The sequence below is a fragment of the Coregonus lavaretus genome, assembly GCF_964263955.1.
Source record: "Coregonus lavaretus genome assembly, contig: HAP1_SCAFFOLD_603, whole genome shotgun sequence".
Taxonomy (NCBI): domain Eukaryota; kingdom Metazoa; phylum Chordata; class Actinopteri; order Salmoniformes; family Salmonidae; genus Coregonus; species Coregonus lavaretus.
Window position 1 is genome coordinate 267,060 of NW_028162937.1, and position 21,330 is coordinate 288,389.

Sequence of the window (21,330 nt, forward strand, 5' to 3'; positions counted from 1 at the left end):
AGACAACAGGCCATACAACTAGATTAGACAACAGGCCATACAGCTAGATTAGACAACAGGCCATACAGCTAGATTAGACAACAGGCCATACAGCTAGATTAGACAACACCACTAGATTAGACAACAGGCCATACAACTAGATTAGACAACAGACACTACAACTAGATTAGACAACAGGCCATACAACTAGATTAGACAACAGGCAATACAGCTAGATTAGACAACAGGCAATACAACTAGATTAGACAACAGGCAATACAGCTAGATTAGACAACAGGCCATACAGCTAGATTAGACAACAGGCCATACAGCTAGATTAGACAACACCACTAGATTAGACAACAGGCCATACAACTAGATTAGACAACAGACACTACAACTAGATTAGACAACAGGCCATACAACTAGATTAGACAACAGGCCATACAACTAGATTAGACAACAGGCCATACAACTACATTAGACAACAGGCCATACAACTAGATTAGATAACAGGCCATACAGCTAGATTATACAACACGACTAGATTAGACAACAGGCCATACAGCTAGATTAGACAACAGGCCATACAACTAGATTAGACAACAGGCCATAGAACTAGATTAGCCAACAGGCCATACAGCTAGATTAGACAACAGGCCATACAACTAGATTAGACAACACCACTAGATTAGACAACACCACTAGATTAGACAACTGGCCATACAACTAGATTATACATCAGGCAATACAACTAGATTATACAACAGGCAATACAGCTAGATTATACAACAGCGCTAGATTAGACAACAGGCCATACAACTAGATTAGACAACAGGCCATACAGCTAGATTAGACAACAGGCCATACAACTAGATTAGACAACAGGCAATACAGCTAGATTAGACAACAGGCAATACAGCTAAATTAGACAACACCACTAGATTAGACAACAGGCCATACAACTAGATTAGACAACAGGCCATACAACTACATTAGACAACAGGCCATACAACTAGATTAGATAACAGGCAATACAGCTAGATTAGACAACACCACTAGATTAGACAACAGGCCATACAACTAGATTATACAACACGACTAGATTAGACAACAGGCCATACAGCTAGATTAGACAACAGGCCATACAACTAGATTAGACAACAGGCCATAGAACTAGATTAGACAACAGGCCATACAGCTAGATTAGACAACAGGCCATACAACTAGATTAGACAACACCACTAGATTAGACAACACCACTAGATTAGACAACTGGCCATACAACTAGATTATACATCAGGCAATACAACTAGATTATACAACAGGCAATACAGCTAGATTATACAACAGCGCTAGATTAGACAACAGGCCATACAACTAGATTAGACAACAGGCCATACAGCTAGATTAGACAACAGGCCATACAACTAGATTAGACAACAGGCAATACAACTAGATTAGACAACAGGCCATACAACTAGATTAGACAACAGGCCATACAGCTAGATTAGACAACAGGCCATACAACTAGATTAGACAACAGGCCATACAGCTAGATTAGACAACAGGCCATACAACTAGATTAGACAACAGGGCATACAACTAGATTAGACAACAGGCCATACAGCTAGATTATACAACAGGCCATACAACTAGATTAGACAACAGGCAATACAACTAGATTAGACAACACCACTAGATTAGACAACACCACTAGATTAGACAACAGGCCATACAACTAGATTAGACAACAGGCCATACAGCTAGATTAGACAACAGGCAATACAACTAGATTAGACAACACCACTAGATTAGACAACAGGCCATACAACTAGATTAGACAACAGGCCATACAGCTAGATTAGACAACACCACTAGATTAGACAACAGGCCATACAACTAGATTAGACAACACCACTAGATTAGACAACAGGCCATACAGCTAGATTAGACAACACCACTAGATTAGACAACAGGCCATACAACTAGATTAGACAACAGGCCATACAGCTAGATTAGACAACACCACTAGATTAGACAACAGGCCATACAACTAGATTATACAACAGGCCATACAACTAGATTATACAACAGGCCATACAACTAGATTATACAACAGGCCATACAGCTAGATTAGACAACAGGCCATACAACTAGATTAGACAACAGGCCATACAACTAGATTAGACAACAGGCCATACAACTAGATTAAACAACAGGCCATACAACTACATTAGACAACAGGCAATACAGCTAGATTAGACAACAGGCCATACAGCTAGATTAGACAACAGGCCATACAGCTAGATTAGACAACACCACTAGATTAGACAACAGCACTAGATTAGGCAACAGACACTACAACTAGATTAGACAACAGGCCATACAACTAGATTAGACAACAGGCAATACAGCTAGATTAGACAACACCACTAGATTAGACAACAGGCCATACAACTAGATTAGACAACAGGCAATACAACTAGATTAGACAACACCACTAGATTAGACAACAGGCCATACAACTAGATTAGACAACAGACACTACAACTAGATTAGACAACAGGCCATACAACTAGATTAGACAACAGGCCATACAACTAGATTAGACAACAGGCAATACAGCTAGATTAGACAACAGGCAATACAGCTAAATTAGACAACACCACTAGATTAGACAACAGGCCATACAACTAGATTAGACAACAGGCCATACAACTACATTAGACAACAGGCCATACAACTAGATTAGATAACAGGCAATACAGCTAGATTAGACAACACCACTAGATTAGACAACAGGCCATACAACTAGATTAGACAACAGGCCATACAGCTAGATTATACAACACGACTAGATTAGACAACAGGCCATACAGCTAGATTAGACAACAGGCCATACAACTAGATTAGACAACAGGCCATAGAACTAGATTAGACAACAGGCCATACAGCTAGATTAGACAACAGGCCATACAACTAGATTAGACAACACCACTAGATTAGACAACACCACTAGATTAGACAACTGGCCATACAACTAGATTATACATCAGGCAATACAACTAGATTATACAACAGGCAATACAGCTAGATTATACAACAGCGCTAGATTAGACAACAGGCCATACAACTAGATTAGACAACAGGCCATACAGCTAGATTAGACAACAGGCCATACAACTAGATTAGACAACAGGCCATACAGCTAGATTAGACAACAGGCCATACAACTAGATTAGACAACAGGGCATACAACTAGATTAGACAACAGGCCATACAGCTAGATTATACAACAGTTCATACAACTAGATTAGACAACAGGCAATACAACTAGATTAGACAACACCACTAGATTAGACAACACCACTAGATTAGACAACAGGCCATACAACTAGATTAGACAACAGGCCATACAGCTAGATTAGACAACAGGCAATACAACTAGATTAGACAACACCACTATATTAGACAACAGGCCATACAACTAGATTAGACAACAGGCCATACAGCTAGATTAGACAACACCACTAGATTAGACAACAGGCCATACAACTAGATTAGACAACACCACTAGATTAGACAACAGGCCATACAGCTAGATTAGACAACACCACTAGATTAGACAACAGGCCATACAACTAGATTAGACAACAGGCCATACAGCTAGATTAGACAACACCACTAGATTAGACAACAGGCCATACAACTAGATTATACAACAGGCCATACAACTAGATTATACAACAGGCCATACAGCTAGATTAGACAACAGGCCATACAGCTAGATTAGACAACAGGCCATACAACTAGATTAGACAACAGGCCATACAACTAGATTAAACAACAGGCCATACAACTACATTAGACAACAGGCAATACAGCTAGATTAGACAACAGGCCATACAGCTAGATTAGACAACAGGCCATACAGCTAGATTAGACAACACCACTAGATTAGACAACAGCACTAGATTAGGCAACAGACACTACAACTAGATTAGACAACAGGCCATACAACTAGATTAGACAACAGGCAATACAGCTAGATTAGACAACACCACTAGATTAGACAACAGGCCATACAACTAGATTAGACAACAGGCAATACAACTAGATTAGACAACACCACTAGATTAGACAACAGGCAATACAGCTAGATTAGACAACAGGCCATACAGCTAGATTAGACAACACCACTAGATTAGACAACACCACTAGATTAGACAACAGGCCATACAACTAGATTAGACAACTGGCCATACAACTAGATTAGACATCACCACTAGATTATACAACAGGCCATACAGCTAGATTAGACAACAGACACTACAACTAGATTAGACAACAGGCCATACAACTAGATTAGACAACAGGCCATACAACTAGATTAGACAACTGGCCATACAACTAGATTAGACATCACCACTAGATTATACAACAGGCCATACAGCTAGATTAGACAACAGACACTACAACTAGATTAGACAACAGGCCATACAACTAGATTAGACAACAGGCAATACAGCTAGATTAGACAACACCACTAGATTAGACAACAGGCCATACAGCTAGATTAGACAACAGGCAATACAACTAGATTAGACAACAGGCCATACAACTAGATTAGACAACACCACTAGATTAGACAACAGGCCATACAACTAGATTAGACAACAGGCCATACAGCTAGATTAGACAACAGGCCATACAACTAGATTAAACAACAGGCAATACAGCTAGATTAGACAACAGGCAATACAGCTAGATTAGACAACAGGCCATACAGCTAGATAAGACAACACCACTAGATTAGACAACAGGCCATACAACTAGATTAGACAACAGGCCATACAACTAGATTAGACAACAGGCAATACAACTAGATTAGACAACAGGCCATACAGCTAGATTAGACAACAGGCCATACAACTAGATTAGATAACAGGCAATACAGCTAGATTAGACAACACCACTAGATTAGACAACAGGCCATACAACTAGATTAGACAACAGGCCATACAGCTAGATTATACAACAGGCCATACAGCTAGATTAGACAACAGGCAATACAACTAGATTAGACAACAGGCAATACAGCTAGATTAGACAACACCACTAGATTAGACAACAGGCCATACAACTAGATTAGACAACAGGCCATACAACTAGATTAGACAACAGGCCATACAGCTAGATTAGACAACAGGCCATACAGCTAGATTAGACAACAGGCCATACAGCTAGATTAGACAACAGGCCATACAGCTAGATTAGACAACACCACTAGATTAGACAACAGGCCATACAACTAGATTAGACAACAGACACTACAACTAGATTAGACAACAGGCCATACAACTAGATTAGACAACAGGCAATACAGCTAGATTAGACAACAGGCAATACAACTACATTAGACAACAGGCAATACAGCTAGATTAGACAACAGGCCATACAGCTAGATTAGACAACAGGCCATACAACTAGATTAGACAACAGGCCATACAGCTAGATTAGACAACAGGCCATACAGCTAGATTAGACAAGACCACTAGATTAGACAACAGGCCATACAACTAGATTAGACAACAGACACTACAACTAGATTAGACAACAGGCCATACAACTAGATTAGACAACAGGCCATACAACTAGATTAGACAACAGGCAATACAGCTAGATTAGACAACAGGCCATACAGCTAGATTAGACAACAGGCCATAAAACTAGATTAGACAACAGGCCATACAACTAGATTAAACAACAGGCCATACAACTACATTAGACAACAGGCAATACAGCTAGATTAGACAACAGGCCATACAGCTAGATTAGACAACAGGCCATACAGCTAGATTAGACAACACCACTAGATTAGACAACAGCACTAGATTAGGCAACAGACACTACAACTAGATTAGACAACAGGCCATACAACTAGATTAGACAACAGGCAATACAGCTAGATTAGACAACACCACTAGATTAGACAACAGGCCATACAACTAGATTAGACAACAGGCAATACAACTAGATTAGACAACACCACTAGATTAGACAACAGGCAATACAGCTAGATTAGACAACAGGCCATACAGCTAGATTAGACAACACCACTAGATTAGACAACACCACTAGATTAGACAATAGGCCATACAACTAGATTAGACAACTGGCCATACAACTAGATTAGACATCACCACTAGATTATACAACAGGCCATACAGCTAGATTAGACAACAGACACTACAACTAGATTAGACAACAGGCCATACAACTAGATTAGACAACAGGCCATACAACTAGATTAGACAACTGGCCATACAACTAGATTAGACATCACCACTAGATTATACAACAGGCCATACAGCTAGATTAGACAACAGACACTACAACTAGATTAGACAACAGGCCATACAACTAGATTAGACAACAGGCAATACAGCTAGATTAGACAACACCACTAGATTAGACAACAGGCCATACAGCTAGATTAGACAACAGGCAATACAACTAGATTAGACAACAGGCCATACTGTGACGGCCCTGAATATTTCTGAACCGTCTCAAGGCTTCTCCTTCTAATAGGGCGCTTCCCCTTTAATTCCCCATTAAAGGGGACGGCCCTGAATATTTCTGAACCGTCTCAAGGCTTCTCCTTCTAATAGGGCGCTTCCCCTTTAATTCCCCATTAAATAGCCAGCATCAGCTGCGCAAAAGGGAAGTTGTGATTGAGACCTGAAGGAGGATGTGTACTACCTTCAGTTCATGAAGCTTCGCCATGACGTTTGTTTGGTTGCCTTACAGTGTGTTTTGTGGCCTTAAAGCGAGTGTACCCAGGATTGGATCCACTCTGTGCGCTGTGGACTACAACTCTCCGTTGGTTTTCGTGGCCTTTCCTCCGCTGGAGGGCTGTTGGCGGATTGTCTGACGGACCGACTGACTACATTTTTTTGTATACGGTATTTCCTTTGTTTGGGGGTGATGTATACTGTGATTTATGTAGTTGTGAGGACGTATTATTCTTTGGGTAGTCTTTGATACGCTTTATAGTTGTGTTACAAAATAAGTGTTATTTTGAGGGTATGAATATACTGGGTTTATGCTACGGACAAGCGTTGCGGGACTAAGGGCACTTGAGCCACGGAACTTATTTACCGGGCTGGACTCTTTTTATGCCCGAGGTACAGGACATTTCTAAATGAACATAAGTACATTGATTTGTTATATTGTTGTGTGTGGGTGGGTGTGATCATTTATGTTGTGAATACAACCAAGCAAAAGTATACACTTGTTTGAAGTTCTTTCCAAGGTTTTTAGGGGTTTATGAAAAGTATATTTCCATCTTGACTTTTACATAAGTCCTTTGTATTGGTGTGACTTGACGGACCAGATGGGACTCATTCCCTCCCGAACTAAAAGGAGAAACCTATGCTTTCTCTGGTAGGCACAACCTACCTGGCACCCCTATAAATGCCTCAAGTCAAAACCGTTACATAAAAAATGGCACCCCAGATGGGACTCGAACCCACAATCCCTGGCTTAGAAGAACTCCTTGCCACATTGAGGAATGTGTTGCATGGGACAGCTCGAGACTGGTGGGATGTGGCACGTCTCACCACTACCTCCTGGGCTGACTTTGAGGCCAAGTTTTCCTCTGCATTTCTGTCTGAGGACTACACAGATGAGCTGGCAGACAGAGTCAGGAATCGAGTGCAAAGGGAGAATGAGAATATTCGTGACTTTGCATACGGTTATCACTCCCTGTGCAGAAGGTGGAAACCTGGCATTGAGGAGGAAGAGGTCATTAAGTTGATCTTGAAGAACATCAACCCACTACTAGCCAGTCAACTCAGAGAAAGAGTCACCACTGTCGATGGACTGGTTCGCCTGGGACAGCAGTTCGAGAAGGACAGAGAATGCCAACAGCAATATGAACAGAGAAAGAAACAGACACCCAGACAGTTACCCAAGACAGATCATCAACCACAGCCAGAGTCTCCAGCCAAGACCCCTCCCATGTTCTGTTGGAGATGTAGCCAAAAGGGACATTCTTCAGCTACATGTCCAAGACCGTATCAAGTAAACCCTTCCAGAAACCACAAATTACAACAGGCCAACACCCCTAACACACTTCGCAGGAACGACCATCCTACTCTGGGTGCTTTGACCAGAGCTGAAACCTCAAGAGTCACTGCCTACGCCCCCCCGCCGACATCCCCTTCCTTTCAGTTAATACCACACCAGCTGGTGTTACCCCTGTCCATAGGCCCATGGACAGGAAGAGCCATCCTGGACACCGGGGCATCCTACACACTGCTCAATGAGAAACTGTGGAAGGAGGTTGAAGGTCCAAAATACAACTTGAAGCCGTGGACAGAAGGTCCACTGTATCTGGCTGACGGGGCGGCTAAACGACCACTTGGATGGAGTGAGGTGGAGTTCCGCCTGTGTAACCGCTCCTATATGATTCCTTCGGTTATCCTACAAAACAAGAACCTTGCTTTTCCTGTCGTGTTGGGAATTGATTTCATGTACTTCAGTGGTGTCCAGATTGATATCGCACACAATTGCTACTGGTTTCCAAACAATCCGAGCAAGAAGCATTTCTTCCAATCAGAAGTTACAAAGTTACATGATTGGGGTCTAAATGTGGCAGTCTTCTCTGCCGTTGCTACGGTACCACTAACCCTGGATAATCCTTCTGAGGATCTCCTTTTACAGGCTGTAAGAAGAGCTCAGCTGGAACAGCCAGAGGAGTTAAGGCTGTTGGAACAGCTGCAGAATAATGCTGATGTGTGTACTGTAAAGTTAGGACGCACCGGACTCCTGAAGCACAAAATATTCCTTACACAGGAAATGCCGATCAAGCAAAAGCCATATCGTTTGTCCCCAGCGAAGCTAATCATCCAAAAGGGACTCATTAATGATATGTTGACACAAGATATAATAGAACGTTCCTCCTCTCCCTGGGCTGCTCCTGTTGTCCTCATTCCAAAAAAGACCGGTGGTCTTAGATTTTGTGTGGACTATAGGAAGACCAACAATGTTTCCCAGACGGATGCCTATCCTCTTCCCACCATCCACGAGATCCTGGAGTCATTGTCTGGCGCTGTTGTGTTCACTACCCTTGACCTCAATAGTGGCTATTGGCAGGTTGAGATGGACCAGGAAAGCAAGGACAAGACTGCTTTTGTCTGTGCTGAGGGCTTGTTTTCCTTTAAGGTGATGCCTTTTGGATTAAAGAATGCACCTGCCACTTTCCAAAGACTCATGGAGATTGCGTTAGGTGAGCTCAAAGGGAAGATATGTTTCGTCTATCTGGACGATATAATTATCTACTCCCAGAACAGAGAGCAACACTTTCAAGACCTTCAAGCAGTGTTGGACAAGCTAAGAGAAGCTGGTCTGACAGTGAACATGAAGAAGAGCAACTTCTGCCAAACCTCCCTGAAGTTCCTTGGCCATATTGTGTCTTGTGATGGTATTCATGTGGATCCTGAAAAGACCAAGGCTGTACAAGACTTCCCTGTGTCAACCACACTTAAGGCCCTTCAACGGTTCCTTGGGATGGCTGGATGGTACCATCGGTTTGTGTGGAACTTCTCCCAGGTGGCCGAACCCCTCAACGGGTTGAAGCGAAAAGGAGCGAAATTCCGATGGACGGCAGAGTGCCAGAACTCCTTTGAAACCCTGAAACGACACCTCGTCACCCCTCCCATTTTGGGTCATCCCAACTTTGATTTCCCTTTTGTTGTTTACACTGATGCAAGTGATGTTGGACTTGGTGCTGTCCTAGTCCAACAGACTGGACTTGGTACTGAAGAAGTGCTAGCGTTCGCCAGTCGGACATTGAATGGAGCAGAACGGAACTACTCCACAACCGAGCAAGAGTGCCTTGCAGTTGTCTGGGCTTTGGAAAAGTGGAGGTACTACCTGGAGGGAAGACACTTCACTGTGGTCACTGACCATTCCTCCCTTGTGTGGGTGTTCAAGACCAACAAACCAAGCACCAGGCTCATCAGATGGGCTCTACGGTTGCAAGAGTTCACCTTTGCAGTAGAATACAGGAAAGGAAAATACAACACTGTTCCAGATGCCTTATCCAGAGCTCCTGCTTGTGGTAATGGTGGCCCTCATCTTACATGTGCTACTGTCCTGTCTAGCAGTCGAGACTCACCCAAAACTGACTTTCCCATCTCTGATGAGGTCATTTGGAAAGCCCAACAGGATGATCCCGAAGTACAGGCTTTGTACCAGACTATCCTGGAAGATGAAGAAAAGATGGTCAACCCTACCACAAAGCTGACCATCATTGAAGACAAAGTCTACCGAGTTGTACAACTACCTCACAGAACACTCTACCAAATATACATACCTGAAACTCTACGCCTTCAACTGCTTCAACATTTCCATGAAGACCCATTAGCTGGTCATTTGGGCAGGTTCAAAACCTACAAACGTTTGCAAGCATTACTGTACTGGCCACATCTGAGCATGGATGTGAAATCACATATCCGAAAATGTCAGGTTTGTCAGATGTACAAACCAGAAGGTAGAAAACCTGCTGGCAAGTTGCAGCAAACTGTGGTTACCCGACCTTGGGAAATGTTAGGAGTGGATTTGATGGGTCCATTTCCTAGAAGCTCCAATCAGAATGTGTACATGCTTGTTTTTGTTGATTACTATTCCAAGTGGGTTGAGCTCTTTGCCCTGCGTCAGGCCACAGCGAGGACCGTCTCTAACATCCTTACGAGAGAGATCCTGACTCGCTGGGGAGTGCCGGATTACATTCTGTCTGATCGAGGTTCCCAATTTGTCTCTGATCTCTTTGGAGAGACCTGCCAAAGATGGAACCTGAGACAGAAGTTGACCACAGCCTATCACCCACAGACCAACCTCACTGAGAGAGTAAATCGAACCTTGAAGACCATGGTTGCTTCCTATGTAGGGACCCAGCACAAACACTGGGACAAGCACCTTCACGAGTTTCGATTTGCCCTGAAGTCTGCTGTGCAAGAGTCCACTGGAGTCACACCTGCAGAGCTGAACCTAAGTCGTCTCCTCCGAGGACCCTTGGATATGGTGCTACAGCCCCAGCAGCTTACTCCAGACGCTGCTTGCTATGACCAGGTAGTCCATCTCCACGACTTGAGAGCTCTTGTCTCAAGGAACATGATCCAGGCTCGACTCAAGCAGAAGAGAAATTATGATAAGAACAGACGAGACCTGCAGTTCCAGCTTCGTGATCGGGTGTGGCTTCGCTCTCATCCTTACTCGAAAGCTGAACAATTCTTCTCGGCCAAGCTCGCTCCTAAATGGCAAGGACCATATAGGATTGTGGAGCAGGTGGGCCCTTTGAACTACCGAGTGGTGAAAGAGGACACAGGTGAAGATATGCGCGTTGTCCATGTCTCACGCCTTAAGGCCTGTTACCCCTCGGCTGAGGAATTGGAGGAGATTGAGCGCCGCAAGGTCCTGGAGATCTTTGAAGAGGAAAGTAAGGAGACTTTTCTCGGATTCCCAGACCCAGAAGTCTCACGGCTTAATGCCTGTGACCCCTCAGCTGAGGAGCGTGAGCGCCAAAAAGTAATGAATATTTTTGTAGAGGAAAGTGATGAGGAGACCTTTCTCGGTTTCCCCGACCAAGATCTGCCTTCCCGGGCAATGGTCGGCTTTTTCCAGGGGAGGGGGTGTGTGACGGCCCTGAATATTTCTGAACCGTCTCAAGGCTTCTCCTTCTAATAGGGCGCTTCCCCTTTAATTCCCCATTAAAGGGGACGGCCCTGAATATTTCTGAACCGTCTCAAGGCTTCTCCTTCTAATAGGGCGCTTCCCCTTTAATTCCCCATTAAATAGCCAGCATCAGCTGCGCAAAAGGGAAGTTGTGATTGAGACCTGAAGGAGGATGTGTACTACCTTCAGTTCATGAAGCTTCGCCATGACGTTTGTTTGGTTGCCTTACAGTGTGTTTTGTGGCCTTAAAGCGAGTTTACCCAGGATTGGATCCACTCTGTGCGCTGTGGACTACAACTCTCCGTTGGTTTTCGTGGCCTTTCCTCCGCTGGAGGGCTGTTGGCGGATTGTCTGACGGACCGACTGACTACATTTTTTTGTATACGGTATTTCCTTTGTTTGGGGGTGATGTATACTGTGATTTATGTAGTTGTGAGGACGTATTATTCTTTGGGTAGTCTTTGATACGCTTTATAGTTGTGTTACAAAATAAGTGTTATTTTGAGGGTATGAATATACTGGGTTTATGCTACGGACAAGCGTTGCGGGACTAAGGGCACTTGAGCCACGGAACTTATTTACCGGGCTGGACTCTTTTTATGCCCGAGGTACAGGACATTTCTAAATGAACATAAGTACATTGATTTGTTATATTGTTGTGTGTGGGTGGGTGTGATCATTTATGTTGTGAATACAACCAAGCAAAAGTATACACTTGTTTGAAGTTCTTTCCAAGGTTTTTAGGGGTTTATGAAAAGTATATTTCCATCTTGACTTTTACATAAGTCCTTTGTATTGGTGTGACTTGACGGACCAGATGGGACTCATTCCCTCCCGAACTAAAAGGAGAAACCTATGCTTTCTCTGGTAGGCACAACCTACCTGGCACCCCTATAAATGCCTCAAGTCAAAACCGTTACAATACAACTAGATTAGACAACACCACTAGATTAGACAACAGGCCATACAACTAGATTAGACAACAGGCCATACAGCTAGATTAGACAACAGGCCATACAACTAGATTAAACAACAGGCAATACAGCTAGATTAGACAACAGGCAATACAGCTAGATTAGACAACAGGCCATACAGCTAGATTAGACAACACGACTAGATTAGACAACAGGCCATACAACTAGATTAGACAACAGGCCATACAACTAGATTAGACAACAGGCAATACAACTAGATTAGACAACAGGCCATACAGCTAGATTAGACAACAGGCCATACAACTAGATTAGATAACAGGCAATACAGCTAGATTAGACAACACCACTAGATTAGACAACAGGCCATACAACTAGATTAGACAACAGGCCATACAGCTAGATTATACAACAGGCCATACAGCTAGATTAGACAACAGGCAATACAACTAGATTAGACAACAGGCAATACAGCTAGATTAGACAACACCACTAGATTAGACAACAGGCCATACAACTAGATTAGACAACAGGCCATACAACTAGATTAGATAACAGGCCATACAGCTAGATTAGACAACAGGCCATACAGCTAGATTAGACAACAGGCCATACAGCTAGATTAGACAACAGGCCATACAGCTAGATTAGACAACACCACTAGATTAGACAACAGGCCATACAACTAGATTAGACAACAGACACTACAACTAGATTAGACAACAGGCCATACAACTAGATTAGACAACAGGCAATACAGCTAGATTAGACAACAGGCAATACAACTAGATTAGACAACAGGCAATACAGCTAGATTAGACAACAGGCCAAACAGCTAGATTAGACAACAGGCCATACAGCTAGATTAGACAACACCACTAGATTAGACAACAGGCCATACAACTAGATTAGACAACAGACACTACAACTAGATTAGACAACAGGCCATACAACTAGATTAGACAACAGGCCATACAACTAGATTAGACAACAGGCAATACAGCTAGATTAGACAACAGGCAATACAGCTAAATTAGACAACACCACTAGATTAGACAACAGGCCATACAACCAGATTAGACAACAGGCCATACAACTACATTAGACAACAGGCCATACAACTAGATTAGATAACAGGCAATACAGCTAGATTAGACAACACCACTAGATTAGACAACAGGCCATACAACTAGATTAGACAACAGGCCATACAGCTAGATTATACAACACGACTAGATTAGACAACAGGCCATACAGCTAGATTAGACAACAGGCCATACAACTAGATTAGACAACAGGCCATAGAACTAGATTAGACAACAGGCCATACAGCTAGATTAGACAACAGGCCATACAACTAGATTAGACAACACCACTAGATTAGACAACACCACTAGATTAGACAACTGGCCATACAACTAGATTATACATCAGGCAATACAACTAGATTATACAACAGGCAATACAGCTAGATTATACAACAGCGCTAGATTAGACAACAGGCCATACAACTAGATTAGACAACAGGCCATACAGCTAGATTAGACAACAGGCCATACAACTAGATTAGACAACAGGCAATACAACTAGATTAGACAACAGGCCATACAACTAGATTAGACAACACCACTAGATTAGACAACAGGCCATACAACTAGATTAGACAACAGGCCATACAGCTAGATTAGACAACAGGCCATACAACTAGATTAGACAACAGGCCATACAGCTAGATTAGACAACAGGCCATACAACTAGATTAGACAACAGGGCATACAACTAGATTAGACAACAGGCCATACAGCTAGATTATACAACAGACACTACAACTAGATTAGACAACAGGCCATACAACTAGATTAGACAACAGGCCATACAACTAGATTAGACAACTGGCCATACAACTAGATTAGACATCACCACTAGATTATACAACAGGCCATACAGCTAGATTAGACAACAGACACTACAACTAGATTAGACAACAGGCCATACAACTAGATTAGACAACAGGCAATACAGCTAGATTAGACAACACCACTAGATTAGACAACAGGCCATACAGCTAGATTAGACAACAGGCAATACAACTAGATTAGACAACAGGCCATACAACTAGATTAGACAACACCACTAGATTAGACAACAGGCCATACAACTAGATTAGACAACAGGCCATACAGCTAGATTAGACAACAGGCCATACAACTAGATTAAACAACAGGCAATACAGCTAGATTAGACAACAGGCAATACAGCTAGATTAGACAACAGGCCATACAGCTAGATTAGACAACACCACTAGATTAGACAACAGGCCATACAACTAGATTAGACAACAGGCCATACAACTAGATTAGACAACAGGCAATTCAACTAGATTAGACAACAGGCCATACAGCTAGATTAGACAACAGGCCATACAACTAGATTAGATAACAGGCAATACAGCTAGATTAGACAACACCACTAGATTAGACAACAGGCCATACAACTAGATTAGACAACAGGCCATACAGCTAGATTATACAACAGGCCATACAGCTAGATTAGACAACAGGCAATACAACTAGATTAGACAACAGGCAATACAGCTAGATTAGACAACACCACTAGATTAGACAACAGGCCATACAACTAGATTAGACAACAGGCCATACAGCTAGATTAGACAACAGGCCATACAGCTAGATTAGACAACAGGCCATACAGCTAGATTAGACAACAGGCCATACAGCTAGATTAGACAACACCACTAGATTAGACAACAGGCCATACAACTAGATTAGACAACAGACACTACAACTAGATTAGACAACAGGCCATACAACTAGATTAGACAACAGGCAATACAGCTAGATTAGACAACAGGCAATACAACTAGATTAGACAACAGGCAATACAGCTAGATTAGACAACAGGCCATACAGCTAGATTAGACAACAGGCCATACAGCTAGATTAGACAACACCACTAGATTAGACAACAGGCCATACAACTAGATTAGACAACAGACACTACAACTAGATTAGACAACAGGCCATACAACTAGATTAGACAACAGGCCATACAACTAGATTAGACAACAGGCAATACAGCTAGATTAGACAACAGGCAATACAGCTAAATTAGACAACACCACTAGATTAGACAACAGGCCATACAACTAGATTAGACAACAGGCCATACAACTACATTAGACAACAGGCCATACAACTAGATTAGATAACAGGCAATACAGCTAGATTAGACAACACCACTAGATTAGACAACAGGCCATACAACTAGATTAGACAACAGGCCATACAGCTAGATTATACAACAGGCCATACAGCTAGATTAGACAACAGGCAATACAACTAGATTAGACAACAGGCAATACAGCTAGATTAGACAACACCACTAGATTAGACAACAGGCCATACAACTAGATTAGACAACAGGCCATACAGCTAGATTAGACAACAGGCCATACAGCTAGATTAGACAACAGGCCATACAGCTAGATTAGACAACAGGCCATACAGCTAGATTAGACAACACCACTAGATTAGACAACAGGCCATACAACTAGATTAGACAACAGACACTACAACTAGATTAGACAACAGGCCATACAACTAGATTAGACAACAGGCAATACAGCTAGATTAGACAACAGGCAATACAACTAGATTAGACAACAGGCAATACAGCTAGATTAGACAACAGGCCATACAGCTAGATTAGACAACAGGCCATACAGCTAGATTAGACAACACCACTAGATTAGACAACAGGCCATACAACTAGATTAGACAACAGACACTACAACTAGATTAGACAACAGGCCATACAACTAGATTAGACAACAGGCCATACAACTAGATTAGACAACAGGCAATACAGCTAGATTAGACAACAGGCAATACAGCTAAATTAGACAACACCACTAGATTAGACAACAGGCCATACAACTAGATTAGACAACAGGCCATACAACTACATTAGACAACAGGCCATACAACTAGATTAGATAACAGGCAATACAGCTAGATTAGACAACACCACTAGATTAGACAACAGGCCATACAACTAGATTAGACAACAGGCCATACAGCTAGATTATACAACACGACTAGATTAGACAACAGGCCATACAGCTAGATTAGACAACAGGCCATACAACTAGATTAGACAACAGGCCATAGAACTAGATTAGACAACAGGCCATACAGCTAGATTAGACAACAGGCCATACAACTAGATTAGACAACACCACTAGATTAGACAACACCACTAGATTAGACAACTGGCCATACAACTAGATTATACATCAGGCAATACAACTAGATTATACAACAGGCAATACAGCTAGATTATACAACAGCGCTAGATTAGACAACAGGCCATACAACTAGATTAGACAACAGGCCATACAGCTAGATTAGACAACAGGCCATACAACTAGATTAGACAACAGGCAATACAACTAGATTAGACAACAGGCCATACAACTAGATTAGACAACACCACTAGATTAGACAACAGGCCATACAACTAGATTAGACAACAGGCCATACAGCTAGATTAGACAACAGGCCATACAACTAGATTAGACAACAGGCCATACAGCTAGATTAGACAACAGGCCATACAACTAGATTAGACAACAGGGCATACAACTAGATTAGACAACAGGCCATACAGCTAGATTATACAACAGGCCATACAACTAGATTAGACAACAGGCAATACAACTAGATTAGACAACACCACTAGATTAGACAACACCACTAGATTAGACAACAGGCCATACAACTAGATTAGACAACAGGCCATACAGCTAGATTAGACAACAGGCAATACAACTAGATTAGACAACACCACTAGATTAGACAACAGGCCATACAACTAGATTAGACAACAGGCCATACAGCTAGTTTAGACAACACCACTAGATTAGACAACAGGCCATACAACTAGATTAGACAACACCACTAGATTAGACAACAGGCCATACAGCTAGATTAGACAACACCACTAGATTAGACAACAGGCCATACAACTAGATTAGACAACAGGCCATACAGCTAGATTAGACAACACCACTAGATTAGACAACAGGCCATACAACTAGATTATACAACAGGCAATACAGCTAGATTAGACAACACCACTAGATTTGACAACACCACTAGATTATACAACAGGCCATACAACTAGATTATACAACAGGCCATACAACTAGATTATACAACAGGCAATACAGCTAGATTAGACAACAGGCCATACAGCTAGATTAGACAACAGGCCATACAACTAGATTAGACAACAGGCCATACAACTAGATTAGACAACAGGCAATACAACTAGATTAGACAACAGGCCATACAGCTAGATTAGACAACAGGCCATACAGCTAGATTATACAACACCACTAGATTAGGCAACAGACACTAACCAACCAGAACATTGGTAGCTGTGGTATCCTTGTGTTGGTGAGATTTTATTATTATTATTATGGATAATATGAAACATACTGCTTTCGTGATTTCAGTGTCGTCATCGAACGAGTCCTCCTCCTCTGCTTCAAAGATGGTGACTTCATACACCTGTGAGAGAACCACAGAGACAGTGAGTCAACAGCTGCAGTTTGACCCCAGGACACTAGAGGGCGCTGTTTGAAATGACACACACACACCAGTGTTTCCTCGGGGGGTCCGGGAGCATGCCCCCCACCCCCCCAGTGATAGCACCACAGCTAAATGAATGCAGCGGAAACACACACACACACAGTTGAAAAGACAGTGAGCTGAGACCTCGTCCTCTCCAGACACTGAAGCCTCTTCGGGATCGCTGTAGGCATCCGAGTCAATGGACTCCACCTCAAACTCCACGCTGAAGTTATCAGAGTCCAGATCCTGGCTCAGAACATCGTCACACACGTCACTGACCGATGAACCTACTTCCTGTTGAGAGAGAGAGAGAGAGAGAGCGCTCAGTAACATGGGACTTACACAGCTAAAGTACTGAACGACGCCATGTCACATCATCTGACCATTATGTGTAGGAATTAAATCATCTCATTCCTTCATCTGTATAATTTCGTAACCCAACAGGTATTCTCTAGTTTAGGATCTCACCCTCCTTTAATTTAGGATTGATGAAACTACAGTCTTAGACAGGGTTAATAGTTGTACTGCAGTAGGCTACACACAGAGATACACTAGGCTACTCACAGAGATACACCAGGCTACTCACAGAGATACACTAGGCTACTCACAGAGATACACTAGGCTACTCACAGAGATACACCAGGCTACTCACAGAGATACACTAGGCTACTCACAGAGATACACCAGGCTACTCACAGAGATACACCAGGCTACTCACAGAGTTACACTAGGCTACTCACAGAGATACACTAGGCTACTCACAGAGATACACTAGGCTACTCACAGAGATACACTAGGCTACTCACAGAGATACACCAGGCTACTCACAGAGATACACCAGGCTACTCACAGAGATACACCAGGCTACTCATAGAGATACACTAGGCTACTCACAGAGATACACCAGGCTACTCACAGTGTTACTGTGGGAGTCTGAAGACTCAGTGCTCCTCCGGTCTCGTCTCAGGCCTCCTATCACACACCAGGACATGCTGTCATCAAAGGGTAGAGAAAAGCTGTCTGACCTATGCCTCTTCCTGGGCTCACAGCCGTCCTCCTCTTGTGTCGATGATGTACCCGCTGGAATAGAACAGAGGAGATGTGAGCAGTGGTGTTAGCAGGGTTGACACATCAAATACTACTGTTAACAATTTCTTCAAATAAGCCATTTCTCCTCTGATGGCAATAGAGAAGAATGCTGTGCATCCAATCACTCAGTTGACATATTGAAACATACTGATATAGTCTTCAACAAAGCGATTTCTTCCTTGATGACACTGAATATCTTATGTGATGTTCACAAGACATCAATGACTTTTTATAGCCGTACATGTGCATTGGCTTGAGGTACGACCAGTAGCTAAGAGCAATAAAAAAACATCTTTAAAAACGGTCCATTTCAATCCATCAGGCTAGGACTGCTGTGGATGTGGATTCCCCCCTGGTCTGGTAGGAACAGGCATGTCTTTGTTGTGTCTGTGTGTGGATGCTATGGGCCTGAAGAGACTCATTGTGAGGAGAAGTCATCTGAACACATTCTCCACAGCCTCCAGACCAGTGTGTTCCTTAGGTCTGGTCCTATCTCCTATCCCCACAGCAGGACAAGTCTGGACGGACACAGTGAAAGTGACAGTGGTTCTATGCTTTGATCAATCCATAACTCAGTCTCTGAAATATATAAAAGGAGTGTACATCTTCCCCAACAGCCTTGACAGGGTAGCACATGAAACCATCCTGTCTGACATGACACCACGAAGCCATCCTGTCTGACATGACACCACGAAACCATCCTGTCTGACATGACACCACGAAGCCATCCTGTCGGACATGACACCATGAAGCCATCCTGTCTGACATGACACCACGAAACCATCCTGTCTGACATGACACCATGAAGCCATCCTGTCTGACATGACACCACGAAACCATCCTGTCGGACATGACACCATGAAGCCATCCTGTCTGACATGACACCATGAAGCCATCCTGTCTGACATGACACCATGAAGCCATCCTGTCTGACATGACACCACGAAACCATCCTGTCTGACATGACACCACGAAGCCATCCTGTCTGACATGACACCATGAAGCCATCCTGTCTGACATGACACCACGAAGCCATCCTGTCTGACATGACACCACGAAACCATCCTGTCTGACATGACACCATGAAGCCATCCTGTCTGACATGACACCATGAAGCCATCCTGTCTGACATGACACCACGAAGCCATCCTGTCTGACATGACACCACGAAGCCATCCTGTCTGACATGACACCACGAAGCCATCCTGTCTGACATGACACCATGAAACCATCCTGTCTGACATGACACCACGAAGCCATCCTGTCTGACATGACACCACGAAGCCATCCTGTCTGACATGACACCACGAAGCCATCCTGTCGGACATGACACCACGAAGCCATCCTGTCTGACATGACACCACGAAGCCATCCTGTCGGACATGACACCACGAAGCCATCCTGTCTGACATGACACCATGAAGCCATCCTGTCTGACATGACACCATGAAGCCATCCTGTCTGACATGACACATTTACATTTACATTTACGTCATTTAGCAGACGCTCTTATCCAGAGCGACTTACAGGAGCAATTAGGGTTAAGTGCCTTGCTCAAGGGCACATTTACGTCATTTAGCAGACGCTCTTATCCAGAGCGACTTACAGGAGCAATTAGGGTTAAGTGCCTTGCTCAAGGGCACATTTACGTCATTTAGCAGACGCTCTTATCCAGAGCGACTTACAGGAGCAATTAGGGTTAAGTGCCTTGCTCAAGGGCACATTTACGTCATTTAGCAGACGCTCTTATCCAGAGCGACTACAAATTGGTGCATTCACCCTATAGCCAGTGGGATAACCACTTTACAATTATACTATTTATTTATTTATTATTTTTTTTTTTTAAGGGGGGGGGGGGGGGGGGGGGGGGGGGGTAGAAGGATTACTTTATCCTATCCCAGGTGTTCCTTAAAGAGGTGGGGTTTCAAATG

At 43.1% G+C, this 21,330-nt stretch overlaps 1 protein-coding gene across 1 annotated transcript in view; it reads right to left on the reverse strand.

Moving 5' to 3' along the window:
- LOC311118667 (E3 ubiquitin-protein ligase Mdm2-like) overlaps positions 1-21,330 on the reverse strand; it is an 80,204-nt gene that overhangs the window by 46,610 nt on the left and 12,264 nt on the right. The window contains exons 4-6 of the mRNA XM_084193455.1: positions 19,227-19,390; positions 18,455-18,604; positions 18,176-18,247 (exon numbers count right to left, since the gene is read on the reverse strand). Of these exons, the coding sequence (XP_084049581.1) occupies positions 18,176-18,247; positions 18,455-18,604; positions 19,227-19,301 (297 nt within the window). The 5' untranslated portion in view covers positions 19,302-19,390. The remainder of the gene's footprint in view (positions 1-18,175; positions 18,248-18,454; positions 18,605-19,226; positions 19,391-21,330) is intronic.